The sequence below is a fragment of the Zingiber officinale genome, chromosome 1B (genome assembly GCF_018446385.1).
Source record: "Zingiber officinale cultivar Zhangliang chromosome 1B, Zo_v1.1, whole genome shotgun sequence".
Classification (NCBI taxonomy): domain Eukaryota; kingdom Viridiplantae; phylum Streptophyta; class Magnoliopsida; order Zingiberales; family Zingiberaceae; genus Zingiber; species Zingiber officinale.
In genome coordinates this window covers 104444879-104464635 of record NC_055986.1, presented here as the reverse complement: position 1 = coordinate 104464635, position 19757 = coordinate 104444879, and the positions used below count along the sequence as shown (strand labels likewise).

Below are 19757 nucleotides of genomic sequence, written 5' to 3'. Positions count from 1 at the left end.
CTTCTAACGATGACTCAGTGTCCATCAAGGAGTTGGGTTCAGCTTCAATTGGTTAGTCGTAGAGCTTCAATAACTTTTCCCAAAGTTCTTTCGCACTTTGATAATTGTCGATTCTATCGAGATCCTTCATCAGTAGTATGCTTATTAGATGATATTCAGCCTTACAGTTCGACGTAGAGTCATCACGCTACTTTTGGTCCAGAAGTGTTTTTCAATTTCTTCTTCGTTTATGTTCTTTGGTGCTTCATAACCATATTTCATTATTAATAAAATATTAAAATATATTTTAAGAAATACCTCCATTCGTCGATTCCAAAACGTGAACTCCCCCTCGAACGGTGGTGGGTAGATGTTAGCTCCGGCCATCTCGTTGCTTCAATCGACAGTTAGTCCTTCTGAGGCATTCTCGCTCTGATACCACTTGTTAGGACCCTCGGCGGCCGGCTAGAGGGGGGTGAATAGCCCCTGTACAAATCAAGCAAAACAAACCTTCCTCGAACTTATAACTTAATTAAACTAAATACTTGCATAAACAAAATAAGAGATAAACTAAAAAGATGAGGCTCACATATTTACTTGGTTACAACCGGGGAGGTTGTTAATCCAAGGAAGTTGAAGCTCACTAAAATTCTCCTTTAGATGGAGAAGCCTCTTTACAGCAATGGAAGTGTAGAAATAGAAAGCTAAAATAGAATAGCGGTTGTGTACAAGTGTTGTTTCACAATTTCTTGTTATTCTTTAGCTTTGGGAGCAAGGTTACTTATATAGCCTTGCTCGGGGTGCCTGGAAAGGTTCCAGATGCCTAGAGGGGGATAAAACTTTATCCCCTTCATAATGGATTGTGGTCAAACATGATTCGGATAAAATCCTATTCCGGGCACCCGGAAGGATACCCGACGCTCAGACCAAGAAAGTCAACCAAGTTGACTTTTTCTAATCTGGGTCTTCCACTCCGGTTTTGCTCGCCTCGGTCCGGGTCTTTCGCTTTGGTTCCTCTTGTTTGGGTTATCTCGATCATCTGGAATAGGGCTCACCCGAACCCAACTTTTGGCCTTCTCGAGCAAGCTTCCGCTCCGACTTCTCGTCCCTCGGAATCATCACGTGCTTCTTTCTCGTTCGCCAGCGTACTCTTCCACAGCTTTCGTCCCTTGGACGCACCGAGCCCGTTGGCTCTCTCCCATGCCGACCTTCTTGCTAGCTGCGTCTTTTGCTCCTCGAGCAATCTTCCGATCCGGCTTCTTATCCCTCGGAAACACCGCACGCTCCCTTCTCATCTGTTAGTGTACTCTTCCGCGGCACCTCGTCCCTCAGATGCACCGAGCCCGTCGGCTCTCTTCCATGCTGTTCTACTCGCTAGTTGCATCTTTTGCTCGACTCCCTATGCTCCTAAGTTCATGCACACTTAGATACAGGATTAAACACAACATGACCTAACTTAACTTGTTTGACCATTCAAATACCACACACAAATTATACCACATACAATTATAATACCACACACAAATTACAATACCACGTACATATACCACATACACAATTATAAAACCAAAACTCAAACAATTAATTATATTATCACATTCAACTATAAATATCACACTTAGATAAAATAATCCAAACTAGTAGTAAAAAAATCATTTAATAACATAATTTTTTTAAAAATAAGTAGAATATATATTAATCATACAAAACTATAAACATAGATAACCAAACGATTGTACTTCCTATTGCATCCTCAAGAAAAAATATTTCATTATTTGATCGAATTAGGTACACCTTCTCCACAAAAACTCTATCAACCCAAGCTTTCCAACAAGATCTACTTAGAAGAATATGATGCACTTTTGCTTTTGGATCTATGGATGCAATTTAACCTTCTGCAACAACTCCATCAACGTACCAATAAAATAGCTTACACTTAGTATTATCACCAATATCTCTATAACTCACATCCTTCATTTTTAATTGTATAACAATACAAAGTTATTAATTCTACCATGTCTATTTTTATAACAAATATTTAATTTAGAAAACACACAATTTTAAAATAATTACTTGAGCTACAGTTAGAAGTTGATTAATATTACCAACATTACTACTTTTTTATCCATGACTACTGTTGCCAACATCATTTCCAATTCCTCTACTAATGCCTCTACTAGCAACCTAATTTTACAAACAATTTGTTTCAAATAATATCACCATAAGATAATTTTACTAATAAGAATATAAGTAGTTGAAGTAATTAAGACAAATGATGTCAAATAACAAATGATGACTATGTATTTTATCTTATATTGTTATTGACTAATCTATTCTTACTCATTTTATTGCCTCATATTTTGAAAAATAGAAACCTCATTTCTTGCATTTCTTGTTGAAGGTTATTCATCATACTTTTAAGTCGTTTAACGATTCCATTTTGTTGTATAGAAGTTCCAACTTTCGATGGTGTAACTCTAAAGCTTATTTCATGCACTCTACTTCGAGCTTCCTTGCTAAATACAATACTAATTGCATCATCTGAAATGTTAGTTGTGTTGTGAGATTCAGGTGGGCACTCTTCTATTTCTTTCTGCAAATAACAAGAGACAATTTTTGATAAAATAAGAAATTTAATTTGTCTATTTTTTCTTACGAATTCTATAAATAATAAAGAGATAGTTTTATTATCATTTTCTCTCCAATACTTTGAGTACTAGTTTCTCCATTTCTTTTCTTATGGCCTTCAATTCAAACTTGTGATCGTGTAATTTGTGTATCTGTAAGACTTGCTTTTTCCTTAAGTATAAGACATATAAAAATTATTAGAACAAATCATAATGTTACTAATTAAGTGTATCTGTAAAACTTTTCATAAAATTTGACAAATAACAATTTTTACCATTATACAAGTTAAACGGGCACAACCTCTTTGACTCATTGTGTGAATATGGTCTGTAGGATTTACTTTTTCCTTAAGTATAAGACATATAAAAATTATTAGAACAAAGAATAATGTTACTAATTAAGTGTATCTATAATTTTTTCATAAAATTTGATAAATAATAATTTTTACCATCATGCAAACTAAACGGGCATAACCTCTATGACTCATTGTGTGAATATGGTCTTAATTTTCTCTCATTGTTCTAAATTTTACACTTTTTTCTCATGAGAATCAAAATATGTCTAACATATTCATATATAATTAATTATCTATTTGATCAACTAATAATAATTACTTAGACAAGGGAATGGAAAGAAATAGTAGCAATTAAGATATAACAGAGAAAACAAAAAGGACACAAAAAAATCAAGTGGTAGAAAGAAAGTGAACCGCAATTCAATAGAAAAGAAAGCAATATCCCTATATAGCTATAGGTTCATACAAACTTACACACTAAAGTGGATGAACTTAAAGTATTGATAGTATGACCTTTTTATTTTTTACTCCAATCATTTTCAATGTCTTTCACTGCCTTGAGAATTTGTAGCCTAGTCAAAGGTCTAGGTTTCCCTTCTCTTTTTTTTTTTTCCATTAAACCACTTCTTTTTTCTGACGAAATGGATTATCAGGAGCAAGAAATCTCGTGTGGCCTAAGTATGCAAACTTTTTACTGTACTTAAGTCACATTGAACATAAGTCTTCACCACATATTGGGCAATTAACTTTTTCTTTTATGGCACATCCAGCTAGTTTTTTTATAAATTGGAAAATCATTAATTGCCCACATCAAAATAACCTTCAAATTGAACATTGACTTGATAAATACTTCATAAGCCTCTACACTTGTGTCCCACAACTCTTTTAAATCCTCCACAAGTGGCCCCAAGTATACATCTATATCATTTCCTAGTTACTTTGCCCTCGGAATCAATCAAATCAACATAAGATTTTTCTTCGCCATGCACATCAATGGAGAAAAATTGTAATTTACCAAAATAACCAGCCAATAACTATATCTGGAACTAAGGTCACCAAAAAGGTTGAATCCATCTGTAGCAAGACCAAGTTGGAGGATTTTAGGATCTAATGCAAAAGCTGACCACTTATGATTTATTGTATCCCAAGCTATTGAATCAACTAGATGACGTATCATATGATCTTGACTTTTATAGTTGGAGTGTCAAATCAAGTCTTTGACCTTTCTTCTAATGTAAACATCCTTTTTCAATCTTGGTATCATGAGAAAATACATAGTACCTTTTTAGGAACTCATTTATGAATTTTGGTGGTGATTTTGTCTACCTTCCATCTTGAAATCACACTTTGGACATGAGTCAAAATCTTTAAACTCCTTTCTAAATAGATAACAATTGTTTGGGTAAACATGAATATTCTCATTGAATAAATAACTTTTGGAAGTATGGTTTTTTTTGGAAACATGCTACCTAAAATCTTAGGAGAGCTCATTGAAACTATTATTAGTGTGATCATTCGTAGACTTGTAATTGTATAATGTGACGACTATCGATAACTTTGTGTAAGTTGTACAACCAGGGAAGAGAGAAGTTTCTGTGTCTTCTAATAAATTAGCAAAATCATTATCTCTTGTCTCAAATATAGTGTGTCCAACCTCTTCTTTTGGCACAAAGACATCCCTATACAAGTGATATTCCTCTATACTTTTCTCATCCTTTGCCTCCTGTTAAACTGCCTTCGCCTTGAAATTATGAGATATAATTTTCACCTTAGAAGACCCAACTAGTATAAGAAAGATCGATCCTCTTAATAACTAAATGTTCATACACTTAGTTAAATTTTATATACTTCTTATTTTTATAACACTAACAAGGATATAAGATTACTTCATATATTTTGGCATAGTTCGTAACATTAGCTTGTGTAAGATATTTTTTAACCCCTTCTCACAAAACTGTAGTTTTCCTAAATGAAATATGATTTTTTTATGATATATCAAAATAAATTTAACATGTAAATAAATTACTTAATATTTTATAATTATCATTAAACCTCCCAAGTTGGCTTTAAATACTCAAGATTGATATTTTAAAAAATTATTGAAGTTTATTTACATGTATATATTTTGATATTTTCTTAAATATTAATTTAGTATCAAAATATAATAAATATTTTTAAAAATCACATCACGAGGCCTATCATAATATGCCTCGAGATTATTTGAACCGATACTGATAGAGGAATCGATCGGAGCGAGAGAATACTTATGACTCAGTGTTAGAGTATTCATATCAATTTTCTTATCTAAAATATATATTTAAGATAAAAAATTATTTTATTAAATTTATGTATTTATTTTTTACTATATTATATATCAAATTTTCTATTATTTATAAATATAAAATTTTAAAAATAAATAAAGTTTTTAAAACTATTTTATTAAAGATTATTTAGAGTAAATTTTTTTAGATAGAGTAAGATGTGGATGTTTTTGGTACTTTTTAAAAAAATAAAAAATAATAATAATAAATGAACCATAAGGCGAGGCGACACGCAAACCCTAGCCAGGATTCACTTGCGACTCGAACCGAACCGAAACTGGTCCCTCGGAGTCAACGACTGGCAACGAACCCATATAAATTTGTGAATCATTCAACCCGTTCCGCCGTCACTCGCCCGAAGAAGCAGCCCTCGCAACACAGGCAGCCATCTGGATTTCAGTACCTGCGGCCGCGCCGCTTCTCCTTCGCCATCTCCTCTCGATTCCTAGGGCTCTGGTCGAAGCGGAGCTCTTACCTAGACTTTACCTCTCATTCCTCTTCGATCCCCAACTAGGTAGTTTTTTCACCTGCATTTTTCTTTCTCTTACCGTTCGGATGAGAAGAAAAAGTTGTCCTTTCATTTTATTCCTTTTTGATTTCTGTAACTCTTTTTTTGGTCCGTTTTTGTGTTTAACTTTTCCCGTTGATCGGCTCCAACGGAGAATCTCGCGGTCTCTTTCACTTTATGAAAATAGATAGAAGGAAAAAGAAGGATCTTGTGGTAGGGTTTTGTCATATATGCTGCCGGTTTACCTCCTTGGCGGATTTTGTCCGTGTAGATGGTTTTGATAGTTTTCGATTAGGGTTTTGATATTTGTAAGTTTTCTCAACATGTCTCCCTCCGTCATTTCCTTTTATTGGCGATGTGCTGATTTAGGGTTTTGAACCTGATATATTGTCGCTGCTTTACTTTGGATAAGTAGCCTTTTGTTTTCTGTTTCGTAACTGATGATAGCAGACTTTGATCCGTGGTTGTATTCTGATGAGTTTTGCTAAGGCATTCATCACCCCAGGAAGCTGATCCATGATTGAAGATAGTTGGGATGGCTGAAATAACTGGCCATCATGATTCCAGCTGGTCATGAATTAGTCAGCAGCAATTTCTTCTTCTGTGAACGCCTTGGTTTAGAGATTGATAGTATAGTTACAAATTGATTAATTCTGCCACCTCATGATGTTCAAAATCGAGTTCAGATATCTAGAACTTATTCCTGAATTTGTTTGCTTTTAGTAAAGTTGTTTCAATATTCTTCTGTTGGATCAATAATTGCTTCATCTTACTATATTTAAGAATATCCAATTTGTTTATACTTGAAGGATTTCTGTCTTACATTAAAATGTATCTACTTTTGAAGATTTTCCTGGCATCAGGCATGGCTTTGCCCACTACAACCCCTGTTCCTTCTCCGAGTCCACAATTGGTATGAAGAAGTCCTGTATATGTGTCTAAATTTCTTTGATAAAATCTGACATTTTGGTATTAATTTCACAGATCGGAAATGCCTTTGTAGAACAGTATTATCACATTCTTCATCGATCACCTGAAATAGTTTACAAGTTTTATCAGGATTCTAGCATTGTGAACCGACCCAATTCTGAAGGAGAGATGATTTCATTGACAACACTGCAAGTATGATTTCTAAAATATGTAACAAAAGTTTTTATATGATCTAATTAGATCTAACTATATCTTTATCTATGTTTTTTGAGTGAAATATTAATAAAAATTGACTCAATTTTGACTTGGATTATTTTCTAATTTTGGTTGTATTAAATTTCATGCTTTTATTTCCTAATCTGTTCCTCCGTTCTCTCTAAGTTACGTGGCTTATAACTTTAATATGCTTCTAAATGGTGAGTGTTTTTTTATGACTTTGCTGCAATATACCATGATCATACAAGTATCATTATACACATTTATTATGTATTTAACTGTTATTAGTAAAAATTGGTTTAAGTAGTAGATATTGGATTAAGTTTACAAGATAAAATTATCTTATTAGAAAACATGTTCATCACAGTTATCATGCAATATGTTATAGTTCAGATGTAAAAATATGAATCATACATATAAATAGGAATTTAAAGGAACCAGGATGGTTCAATTCAATAATTATTCAATACAAATTGTATATTCTCAAACAAAGGGAATTCTATAGTAAATAAATTCAATCCTCTAAAATTAAACTAATTCTTTGTTAGCTAAAGCAACCCACTCTGAGAAATGAATTAAAATATAATTAGTCAGTTCCATGATGGAAATGGTGAAGTCGGAGAGGCTGAATTTCTCAATGGATGACAACCCAGAAAAAATCTTGTTGCTTGGAGAAGAATTCAACAACAATTTGTGAAATTAAAACCCTTTTTGACGCTTCATGTAACATCAATGTTATTTTCCTCTTCCTCCCTAAAATGCTTTAATGCCATCTTAACTTGGAGTTCAAAACAAAGGTAGAGGTGATAACGTTTGTCCTATTGTCAGTTAGAACCAATGGTGATATGCTGTTGTCCATTTAATTTCAACTATAAACTAAAGAAAAAGATTTTTTTTTGTAATCTCTTGGTCAACAAAAATTTGAATTTACAGTCTTTTTAATGAATGATGGCTAAGATGCTCTATCAATCAGATGATACATGCTATTTAGTATATTTATGATGGGAACTTTAGTCCTAGCGAGGTGGGAATAAGTATGTAAAAACAATTTGAAGTTAGTTTAGAATATTTTACATCTTTTTAATTAGCACCTATGCTTGAGGATTGAATTTGATTAACAACTCAGAAACTAACTAAAATAATTTGTAATATGGAACTCGTATTGACTGCCTTGATATACATGACACATGCACATATTATATTACATGAATGCCACATTAATCTCAAAATTCTCCATTTGTCTGTGAGAAAACTAGATATTGAAACTTAGTTCCATACTATATTGTAATTGGATTATATGATATTTGCCTTTTGCAATGCCTTAGGAAACATCTAGAGATCTTATGGGAAATTGTATTCTTTTGTTTTTTGCTATTCAAGCTTTGTATACAAATGATTCCTAAAGTTTGTATTCAATATTTTTCTCGTTTTTTCTTCATTGTATTTTCCCAGATAGGTTCTCTTAACATGCTTTGTAGTATATGATATCAATTTGATTTTCCATTATTGGCAAGGTACATTTCCTATCAAATAATGAGCTCTGATATCTGTGTTTTACATGGTGCAGGCCATCGATGAGAAGATAATGTCACTAGACTTCAGAAACTGCTTCACTGAGATAGAGACTGTAGACTCACAAATTTCATACCAGAGTGGGTTGCTTATTGTAGTTACTGGATCATTTACTGGACAGGATAGTATTAGGAAGAAATTTGCACAGTCATTTTTCCTTGCTCCTCAGGAGATTGGTGGATACTTTGTTTTGAATGATGTTTTCAGATTTTTGAATGAAACACAACCAAGGGAAATGAACCATTTATGGGTTGGCGCTACCAACGATGATGTCTCTAAAGCATCTCCTGTTCCTGAAGCAGGTATGGGGCATTGAGATCTATCAGTTGCAAGTTTTTTTCCTGGTGACTTTTGTTAATTTTGTCTATATTTTTTGGCAGATTTCAGTACACAGGAGAATCATGTGCCAGAAACCCCCCCATTCGAGGAAGAGACTAGTAATTTGGAAGTTACCGACCTTCCAGAGGATAATTGTTCTGCTGCTGAAAATGGTGGTGTTGTGGATCCTCCCGCTAGTGTAGATGAGAGTGATTCACAGCAAGTTTTTGAAGTTATTGCTTTGGGGGCTCAAGATGATACACCTAAGAAGTCTTATGCATCAATTGTGAGTTTTAACTTTTCTGCAGAAGCTATTTTTTACAACAAGGGAATAGTTTGCTTACTAACCTTTAGTCTGCCATTATTTATGCAAAAAAAATTTCCTTTGTTCTCCATGCTTGTTTGTCTATTTGGTTATGATGCAATAACCTGTTTTGTTAATGAACATTCTAATTGGTTATGAGGCAACCAGTTGTATTAATGTGCATTCTGTTTTTTCCTTTATTCTGTCTGTTGCTTTAGTGGTTCAAAATTTCTTCGAGAATGCTTTGCTATTAGAAGTTTTACTGGCTGTTGCTAATTTTTTTTATTGAAATTGAATAGGTTAAGGTCATGAAAGGGAGCCCCTTACCAGTGTCTCTTCATGCAACTCCCAGTGCAAAGTTAGCTCCAGCAAACACTGAGAAACCTGTGGCTGCATCCACAGCAGCATCTGTTCACCCACCTGAAACTTCTAATCCTGCTGGAATCGATGTGCCTGAGAAAACCAACATTCTCGAAGGTCTGACTGGAGCTTATTCTATTTTCTGTTTTAAGATCTAGATTTAGTCCTGACTTTTTTTTTTGAATTTTATTCTCATACCTATGCAGAGGAGGGTCATTCAATTTATATACGAAACTTACCCTTGAATGCAATTGCTGAACAAGTTGAAGAGGAATTTAAGAAATTTGGAGCCATTAAGCCTGATGGTGTGCAAGTCAGAAGTCACAAGGTTATATTTTAAGCTTCTGTATACTGTTTTCTATAATAATTTTGAGATTCCCTTTTTGCGTTTCTTTTGATATTTACTTTCTTTCACCTCTTCGTATATTTACAGGTTGAGAGATATTGTTTTGGATTTGTTGAGTTTGATTCCTTGAAGTCCATGCAAGCTGCAATTGAGGTACTGTAATTCAAGTATTATATCTTGGCTTGTTTTTTGAAGATTACACTGCTTCTATTGAGGCAGAATTTCTTTTATTCGTGTTCCATTATTTTGCTTTACTTAAAAAAAACATTGTTTTCTAGAAGCAATGTTGTATATCTTATGCATAGTGTCATCCTGCCAACTAGTACTTGACATAGTAGTCTATAATATTTGCCAAATCAACTTATTCTTTCTGATATTTTATACTGGGTTATATTGTATCTTGTTTTGTTTAGTCTTCTAGCAAAAGAACATATCTGAGATAGCACGTGAGTTTTGGTATAAAATGGAGTTACTTTTGTGACATGTTTCCACTAAGAGCTTTATGTAGTTATTGTATTGTACTTCCTAATGGTTCAAATGCTTTATTTATCTCTTAAGTTGGATAGTGACTCCAGAATTTTCTTTTGTTTTCTTACTATGATTTGGCATGTGAGCAACCAATGATGAGGACCCATTATGACCCAAAAGCAAACTTGAATTTACTAATCCCCTAAGTTAGTTATATGTACTAGTTTTTAAAATTATTCTTTAGTTCAGTTTTAGCATATTTTAATCAATATTCAGCACTATGTTATATACTGTTTTTATGCTTGAAAAGCTTGATAGCTAATAGCATAATGTTTGGTGATAACTGATTACTAATAATTGCATCCATTCTCCAGAGCCTTTGTTTTATAGTTTGAAAAGCTTATAGTAAAAAAGATTAGGACTGTTATTGTTTATTAATTAATCATAAGGGTAGGTAGCATTAATTGCTTCTCACTGTTTATTAGAAAATGACTAATGTTTTGGAGTCTGTCAAAAATGAAGCTAGGCCTGCATGAATATAGTTGAAATGTTCTATCATCCTCGTAGATGATGGATCAAGTTTGCTAAAATTAGTGTTACCTGTCCATCAATCCACTCTTGTAGGTATGCATGTGACTGTGTTTGGTTGGACTCAGTGATGATGGTTATGTGCTAATCTCATATAGTTGAAATGGTTGAGATATTTTATTGTGAGAAAGCATTGCATGCATGCAATTATTTTGTATTCTGTTAATTTGTGTGTTGTTATGGTAAATTGAGTTTGATTAAATTGGAATGAGTTCAGTTATCCCACTTCTGCATCCTAGCTTTAGAATGAGTACAACAAAAGTCCAAGTTACTTTATGTGTCTGCTTGACCTAACAAATTTAGGTTGCGGGACCTCATGATCCTTAGACCAGATTGCAAACACTAGCAGTGGCCAAAGAGTTAGTTACTAGTTTGTGCAAAGACTAGTTTCTCCGTACCAATTTTTAGTTTTTATTTTTATTTTCTTATTTTATATCTTGAGTGCAGCTATATTATGAATATTTTATCAGTCAACTTATGTTTGAAGTAGTATTTGAATCAACATTTTAATTGTTGGGGAGAAAGACTCAATAAGCCTTTGCACTTGGCACATGTTTATTGTGTTTGCATTGGCTGCATTTGGTCATTAAATCACTTGCATGACATTGGTCCATAAGTCACTTGGCATTTGGTCTTTCAACATTTGCTCTTTTTCTTATCATATATCATTTCAGTTACTTGGATGCTGTTTGCATGAATAAGCTACATATTATGTGTAAATTATCAGTTGAACCATATTTGAAAATAGTGTTGAATTGATTTTTTAAACCTTGGTAGGGATTAGCATCAATTCTGTAAGACTTTGATTTTTGCCTTTGTCCTTAGCAGATGTATAGTGTGTCTACATTGACTGCATTTGAATGTTTAAGTCACCTTTTCTCTTTCTTAATATCATATATATATATATATATACAGAATCGATCTGCTGCGGTGAGAGTCCTGCGGTTTTCGTGCGGCACGCTTATGTGGCGAGTTCCACGTCATCCGTGTGAGAAATTATAAGCGATGGGCGATTTGGAGAGCTCACGGCGAGGGAGAGCTCACGGTAGAAAAGGGCTCGCTGCGAGAGAGAGTCCTACGTTTGGTCCCGTAGCTTCAGCGAGAGAGAGGCGCATTTGCGGCGAGAGGGGCGCTTCGGCGATTCGGAGAGGGAGGCGCGTTCGGCGATTCGGAGAGGGAGGAGTGGCTAGGTTTCGTGGTGAAGAATCGCGCGAGGAGAAGTTTGACGTGATTCTGCTTATAACTTCTCACGCGGATGACGTGGAACTCGCCACATAAGCGTGCCGCACGAAAATCGCAGGACTCTCACCGCAGCAGATCGATTCTCTCTCTCTCTCTCTCTCTCTATATATATATATATATATCAGAACTTCTGCATTCTGTCTTGCATGCAAAAAACCACTTTGGTCCTGGTTTAGGTTGCAACATTCATTTTTTTTTTAATTTTATTTTTTAGCTTTCACTTGCCAGGTCCTAGAGGAAATCACTCAATGAGTTCTTGTATTTGCTGTTGTGCTTTCATTAAAATGGAATTATGTGTTGAAACAAGTGTTCCTTCCACAACACATTTACCCAGTCTTTGATTGATCAAGTGACAGAATAAGCACTGACCCAAATTTGGCAGACCATAAAACTTTTCTTGGCATGCACACTTTGGTTGGTTTTATGGGCACAATGCAGTTGGGGTTGGAATGGTGTGCTTCCCTACTGGAATTGGAAGATGATTTACCTGATTTCCAGTTGGAATGAAACTCAGAAGTTTATTAAGACTTGGTTTTTGTATTGCTGAAATTTCTTATATAACAGGCACTCTATTTCTTACCTGAAGCAACCACAGAGGAGGCTTAAAGCATCCATTGTGAAAAGTGAACATCATAAATCATTGAAGATGTATAACTTTCCTAGTGACACTATTTAGGGCAGGAGTTACTCATCTTCTCGCCCTTCTAGCTTTCTCTGAAATTTGTGGTGATTCAGTTCGGCCACTGTCAAACAACAATTATTGAAATGAATTATGAGATCAACAACATCATTTTCATGCTTGCTACATAAATAATACAATACTTGAGCCACATCTTGGTCCACTAGTTTCCCCTTGTGCAAATCCCATGAGATGATTTGTTCCCTCATTTCATACCTTTGACACCTCCTGTTTTTCAGGGTTGGAGCAGCGTAGTCTCTCTCCATGATAAACAACTCTGTTACATTTTCTTCTTTTGCTTTGAACTTTCCTTGTTTAACTTAGAGGATGACCATAAGTTACATCATGGATCTGCATATCCATTATTCTTGAATCTCGGAAGCTTTTATCTTGATCTTTTCATGTATATTCTTGTATGATTTTTAAATAAATTTCTTATAATCTATTGATTATGACTATTTTTGTGATTTGTAAAAAATAGTGAAGTAATAAAAATTATACTTAGAACTGTAAGATGCTAAATACTTTGTTGTGCATAATCATGTGTTCTTTAATTATGCTTTATTATTTTTTAAAAGTGCTTTGTTGTACAAATAACTCAATTTTCTACTCTTGCTTAATATAATTGCTCATATTGACTGTTTGCCTGATTTGACCACAAACATGTAGGCATCGCCAATCATGATTGGTGGTCGTCATGTCATTGTTGAGGAGAAGCGAACAACAACACGAGGCAAGGATTGCACTTTTCTTCTCATAGTTAATATACTATAATATTCTAACTCTTAGTTCTTGTTCAACTTTTGCCTTTGCTTTTATGCGTGATTGCTTCTACTGTTATCTTAATCAAAACTCGTCCTTGCAACTCACTGTTGTTTCATCTACTATGTTGAGTTGAATTGAAATTTGATTTCCAATTGTTTTACACTTTTAATTGAAGTAAAAGCCAATTTATGATCTTTAGACAAGGTATTCTGGGAATGGTAAAAGCTTTTTCTTTAAACTCTTAAAACTACAATTCTAGAGTTTCTTGTTCTAGCCACAACAATTTTTCTTCACAATTTAATAGATATGTTTGGGAGCCTCAGCGTCAGTGAACTACTAGGCTCAGCCAAATGCTACAACTCATAAACTATCATAGAAGTTATGCAAGGTTATACTTAGCATGTGCACATTCTATTTCTTTTATACAAAGATTTATAAAATAATTCTTTTTCAAGCCATACAATCTCTTGCCCATGTAGATGTAGAAGACCCTTTATGTCTGCAAATATGATGTACAATACAATGCTGTATCATTATGATATTCCTTGTCTATTTCTGCGGGATTGAATATACCAATCTTGCGGGGTACTTCCTTTTTCAGGAAAAAAAATCATATCATAGCTCTAATTTTACCTCTTTAGCAAAGTTTCAATTAATGTTTTACAGAAATCAAATACAAGATTGTCTGTTTAAATTAATCTTTATATATATGACTATTTTTTAATTAAATGCCAATAACCTCCATTAATATAGGTGCACATTCACAATTTTTTTTTGTCGAACTTCAGTCATAGTATATATGACTAATTTCTCAATGAAATGCCAATTACCTCCATAGTGTAATTGCACAATCAACATTTTCTTTTGTCAAGCTTCATAATGCATTTTGTGATGTCAAAGATTCAATTGTTTAATCTAAATAACCTAAATTAATTATATGCTTTTCACAATGTCATTTTACAAAATTTGTGATAGATTTTTTGGCAAAAATTTGAATAATACCAATCACAATATACTGGCAGGTTGTTTTTAATTGTCTAAAGTCTGGTGAATGGATTAGGAAAGTTTTGAATCTCCTAACCGATATATGCTTTAACTATATTTGACTTGCTAGATTTTCAACATTAGGAAGACCAGCTGGTAAATATGATTTTAGTACTATCAAATCTTTTTGCCAATTGGGATCTTTGTCATGTTAATCAATTTTGTCATGTTTACCTTTTCCGTTGGATTGCTTGGCTCACTCCTATAACTGATTTATTTGTTTTTATTTTTCTGTTTTTTTTTTGTTGCTGTTACTTGCATCATTTTTTATATTTATATTATCCTCTGGCTTGCTTCTTAAATTTTTGAAAAAAAATTTATCACAATAGTAAATGTTTATTTTAGTTGTCAATGGTGTGGTCACCAACAACGGCAATGGCACCAGTGGAAGAGGGCGCTTCCAGTTCGGAAGAGGGGCATTCAGAAACGACAACTTCCGAGGACGTGGTGCAGGCTTTGGCTCCGGTCTGGGCTATAGGAGGAATGAATTTAGGAACCGGGTCGAGTATTCTGGTCGTGGACGGGTTGGTTCAACTCGTCGCAATGAAGGCTATCAGCAGCGTCCTTTTCACAACAATGGAAATGGCATGATGGGAAGCGTCAAAGAATCCCAGCCAACTGCTATAACAGCATAGAGTTTCTTATTTCTTCCTCTTGTCTATTTTCTGAGTAGGCATTCTTATCTATGTTTAGGCAAACCTTACAGAAGATGTCTATTTTTTTTTGACTTGGCTATAAGTGTGGATGCCGCGGTTCTTCCATTTTTGGTCTATGAATGCTATCATTTTTGTAGTTCGAAAACTAGGTCAATTGCCATTGTCTTATCGCTGGAAATGCTGATGTGCTCTACAGGATTCTTTATTTTAGAGCTAACTAGAGTTGCATAACTGATGTGGATGCCCATTAACAGAACCATTTTTATTTATCTTTTTTCTATTTTGTGCAGCATGTGATGGTATATCCACCGACCACATCAATGAAGGCAACTGGGAGCTCGAATTCCTCAGACATTCAGGTATCAGACCGAATTCCCATCTCTTGTTCTCATCATTTCTTTTATTCATCTATTTTTATATTCCTATATTCGAAATGGCTGGTCAATGAGTTGTTCTGAGATATCAACTAGGGAACACAATGCAGAATTTAATCATCTCGTGAGCGATTTAACGAAATCCATTCGCGCAATATGTCAGTCAAAGATGCAACTAACAATCTCCTAGACTCTGTGTCGTGCTCCAAAAGCTGAAAATCCTTCACAATTAAGCTTTCTAACGTGCGCCATGTTATGGCGGGTGAAAACTCGTACAGAAATAATTTAAAACTATGGAAGGTCGGTTCTGAATTAATTAAACATCAACAATATTCAACGAGACGGCGGCGGCAGGAAGATATTGAATTCTTCGCAGTCACCGACCTTTCTGCGCCAATCTTACCACTTTATATGTCTTAATTATATATATTTATAAAAAAACACTTTGATTGATCAAACTGTGGATTGTGATCGAATCTTGATGATTGAGATACGGAACGCAGCCATTTTGCAATCTTTCATTAATGAGGAATGGATGATCGTGATGGGTCGGTTTGAATCATTTGTCTCCAATCATGCGATGGACCCAATTAATTATCAATTGGTCCGTTGAATATTATGTTCGTTAATTATATGGTATATATGATCTTCATAATCTGCATGATTATGCTAGCTAGGGTCTGCGTTTAATTCATTATAGTAATTGAAAATCATTGTTGCTCAGGTCGTTCTCTGTGATTTTTCAGATTTGTTCATGGATATCCTTTATTCTTTTGAGGTTGATGCATGAGTTTCAAGTAATATTCAATCTTCTTCCTGTATATCTTTTACTTGTACGATCGAACAAGTCCTCTATGGTCTTTGACGCGGCAGGAATCTGCCGCCTCATTTGAGAGCGATGACGGTGAGGGTTGAAGAAGTTTTATACAATTGTTGATGAAACTTTTGATAGCCGATGACGCCTCAAACTAGCCTTCGTATAAAAATCCTAATGTATCCAAGGAGTGCAACCCATTTAGACTCATGTGCTAGACACCTGGGCTCGAACAGTTGTTCAGCGCCTACAACTCACACGGGCTAGGGCAACATTCAGGCAATTGACATTCAACACTCAAGTGCTTGACACTCAAGCACCCGGCCACTCGAGCAGCCAACCACTCTGGACCTTGACTACTTGACACTCAGGGTGCTCAAGAGCACAACTCACTCAACATTCAACAATCAGTAGGCAGTACTCGATACTCAATAATTGACACTCAGGGTACTCAGGCGCTTGGGCATTCGGGTTATTGAGTACTTAGCCAGTTGAGAATTGTGGCATTCGGCAACTTGATGCTTGGGGTGCTCGGAGTTCGGTCACTCGGGGTGCTCGACACTAAGGTGCTCGAGAGTTTGGTGCTCGAGCACCCGATAACTCGAGCACTTAAGCACTCAGGGTGCTTGGTTGCTCGGGCGTTCGACTCTTGCAACCCACTCAGACACAACATTCGACACCCGCAAGGCCGCAACCCACTCAAGCTCAAGTAGTGTTTGGCAGTTGCAACCTGGGATTATGCATTTAAGAGTTAAATAGATAGGGCTTAGAATAACTTAGAGATCTTTCATGATTCCTAATTTGGCTAAGAAGCTAATATGCTTGTTAGAAATGTGAATGAAAAAGAGGTGAAAAGAAAGAGGAAAAAAGATTCATTGGGAATGAGACTTTAATCACACATTAAGAGTTTCAAGGCATATTTGTTGCTTTATATTGATTCACGTGTATTGATGATGTGAATAAATGTATGGGGAGCATGGATTGCACTGAACCAATTTGACTCATGTGCACGTATGACCTGCACACGTCGAAGTCCATACTCGGACTGGTTGGGGTAAAGTGAAACGTTGGCGTTTCAATTTAGTCTAAGCTCCTATATAAGGAGGCTGGGATCATAGATAAAGGAGTACACACATCCCTCAAAACTGAGCTCTTAGCCGTCTCACTCTAATCTTATCTAATTGCTTATGACTTTGGAGATCTTCATTACTCTTAGGGTGTGTTTGGTTGAAGGTTATCCTTGATAATCTTGGTTATTCATTTAATATTATCAACGAAAACCCTGTTTGGTTTAGGTAATCGATGATTCTCGAGTAATGTTTCATGTCCAAATTGTTAGCAAAAGGGCATGCAACCTAGAATAAAAAAAACTAAGGTTTTTTTTTTATTTCAGAGTTAACGAATTTTTTTTACCAAAAATATCCTACGATAAAAGAAAAAAAATAAAAAAATAAAAAAAATGTAAAAAAAATAAAAAAGATTAAAAAAATGTAAAAAAAATTAAAAAAATTATAAAATAAAAAAAGTAAAAAAATAGAAAAAACATAAAAAATTAAAAAAATTATAAAACAAAAAAAATGTATAAAAAAAAAAACTAAAAAAAACATAAAAATAAAGAAAAAAAAATGAAAAAAAACATATAAAAAAAGAAAAACGTAAAGTTTAAATAATAATAATAATAATATATGGTTGATTTTGTAATTTAGGGTAATACAGTAAAATATTAAATTAGATTATTTATTAAAATTTTCAAACAAATAAGTTTTGATTGCATTATCTAGGTTAAATCAACCATCATTTGGTTATGTTTTATTCCTCATAATCTTGATTATGTGATAATTATTGTTTATAGGAGAGTACTAACACAGTAGTAAATTGCACCAAAATAATAAGCATGCAATAAACAGGTAAATAAAAGAGTAAGATTTAGAAATTAGTATCTTCCGGTTGAAGTGTCGGCGTGCCGATTGTCTTTAGAGAATTTATTGTCGCCCACAGTGCAGAGGCTCTCTGGCAAAATTCTCCCAAGATCCGACAACTACTCGCGTCGTCCGTAGGTGCACTCCAAGATGAACGTCGCACTCGGACTAAACCTCAGATCGCAGAAACCAAGCCTCAGGACAAGGAAAAACTCTCGGAAAAGAAGAAGACAGTGCACGCATACATAGAGAGGGAAGGAGAGAAAGCAGACTGCTTGAGAGTGTATGAACCACAAATAGAGGTAGTGTATTTATTCACCTTGAAGCACTGCTTCGCCAGCGAACCAAAGCGTGCGCCGGTTCGAAGTGCGTCGCTTCCTCACGCGCCTCACCAGGTGCGTCGGTGGTTCACGCGGGACAGAACCAAACCAAACCAGGCCGCCTGCAAGCGTGAGGCCCACGAGCTGGGGATTTGCACCCCACCTGAGTGCGATAATCGCGTGCGTCGCGCCCAGTTTATGAATTTCCGGCTCGAACCCCCCGAAACCACCTGATTTGGGCTCAGCCCACGCATGCGTGTAGGTCCCCTTAACTTTGTTAAGCAAGGATGGAAGGGATCCATATATAAGGTCTTCCAACCTTCTTAGCTTAGCAATGTGGGACTAAATGCATTCACATATGCATTACCATAACAACTAAAAACAAGAAAATTACTTTGAATTAAAAACACAAAACTCAACAATCCCCCACTAATTCAAATTATTTTGGTCGAAAACAGAGACTTGTCCTGAGACTTGGTTGCAATGAGCTTTTAGTAAAAATACCTTCCGGTTTGAATTTTCACCTAAGTACACTAATCTTATTCACATAGGTTTGAAGTGAACTCAGTCTTGAACTTAAACCTTTTATATGTGGAAATCAATTGGTAACAACTCATCACAGGCGACGGTTGAATCCTTCTGGGTTGGTGCATTATAGTCATGCCACCGAATCTTGTTTCATAAGTGCTAAGGAGAGTTGCCTAGACCCCTCACACTGCGGCCCCACAGTTACACTTACATAGGTGAGTTCTCCAGGGATGTACTGCGAGCATCCTGTCGTTAAGACCTTGAACTCATTAAGAGCTCCTAAGCTCATCCTTACTAGTAGTCAAGCATCTATCCAAGGAAGAGACTATGAGATTACATCTCAATTAATTTGATGCTTACGGTTCGCCCTTATAACTTGTTTATACCACATTGAACCTACTTCTTGGGATCTCCAATCAGATAGGTTGAGTTGCCGTTATAGATGAAACCAGGATAGGCCTCAGTCCCATTCCCTTACTGGATCTCTTGATTTTCTCAGAATCAAGTCCTTTAGTGAGTGGATCAGCAATATTATCTTTTGAACTTACAAAGTCCAATGATACCACTCCAAGAGACACTAACT

At 35.1% G+C, this 19757-nt stretch overlaps 1 protein-coding gene across 1 annotated transcript; it reads left to right on the top strand.

The window, feature by feature from the left end:
- The first annotated feature begins 5544 nt into the window (after positions 1-5544).
- On the top strand, positions 5545-15367 carry LOC121970696 (nuclear transport factor 2-like). The gene is made up of 10 exons (XM_042521570.1): positions 5545-5737; positions 6579-6644; positions 6716-6853; positions 8445-8751; positions 8830-9053; positions 9371-9548; positions 9638-9759; positions 9865-9930; positions 13424-13487; positions 14909-15367. Exons 2-10 carry the CDS (start codon positions 6597-6599, stop codon positions 15196-15198), a joined length of 1437 nt encoding a protein of 478 aa, XP_042377504.1. The 5' UTR covers positions 5545-5737; positions 6579-6596; the 3' UTR covers positions 15199-15367.
- The last annotated feature ends 4390 nt before the right edge of the window (positions 15368-19757 follow it).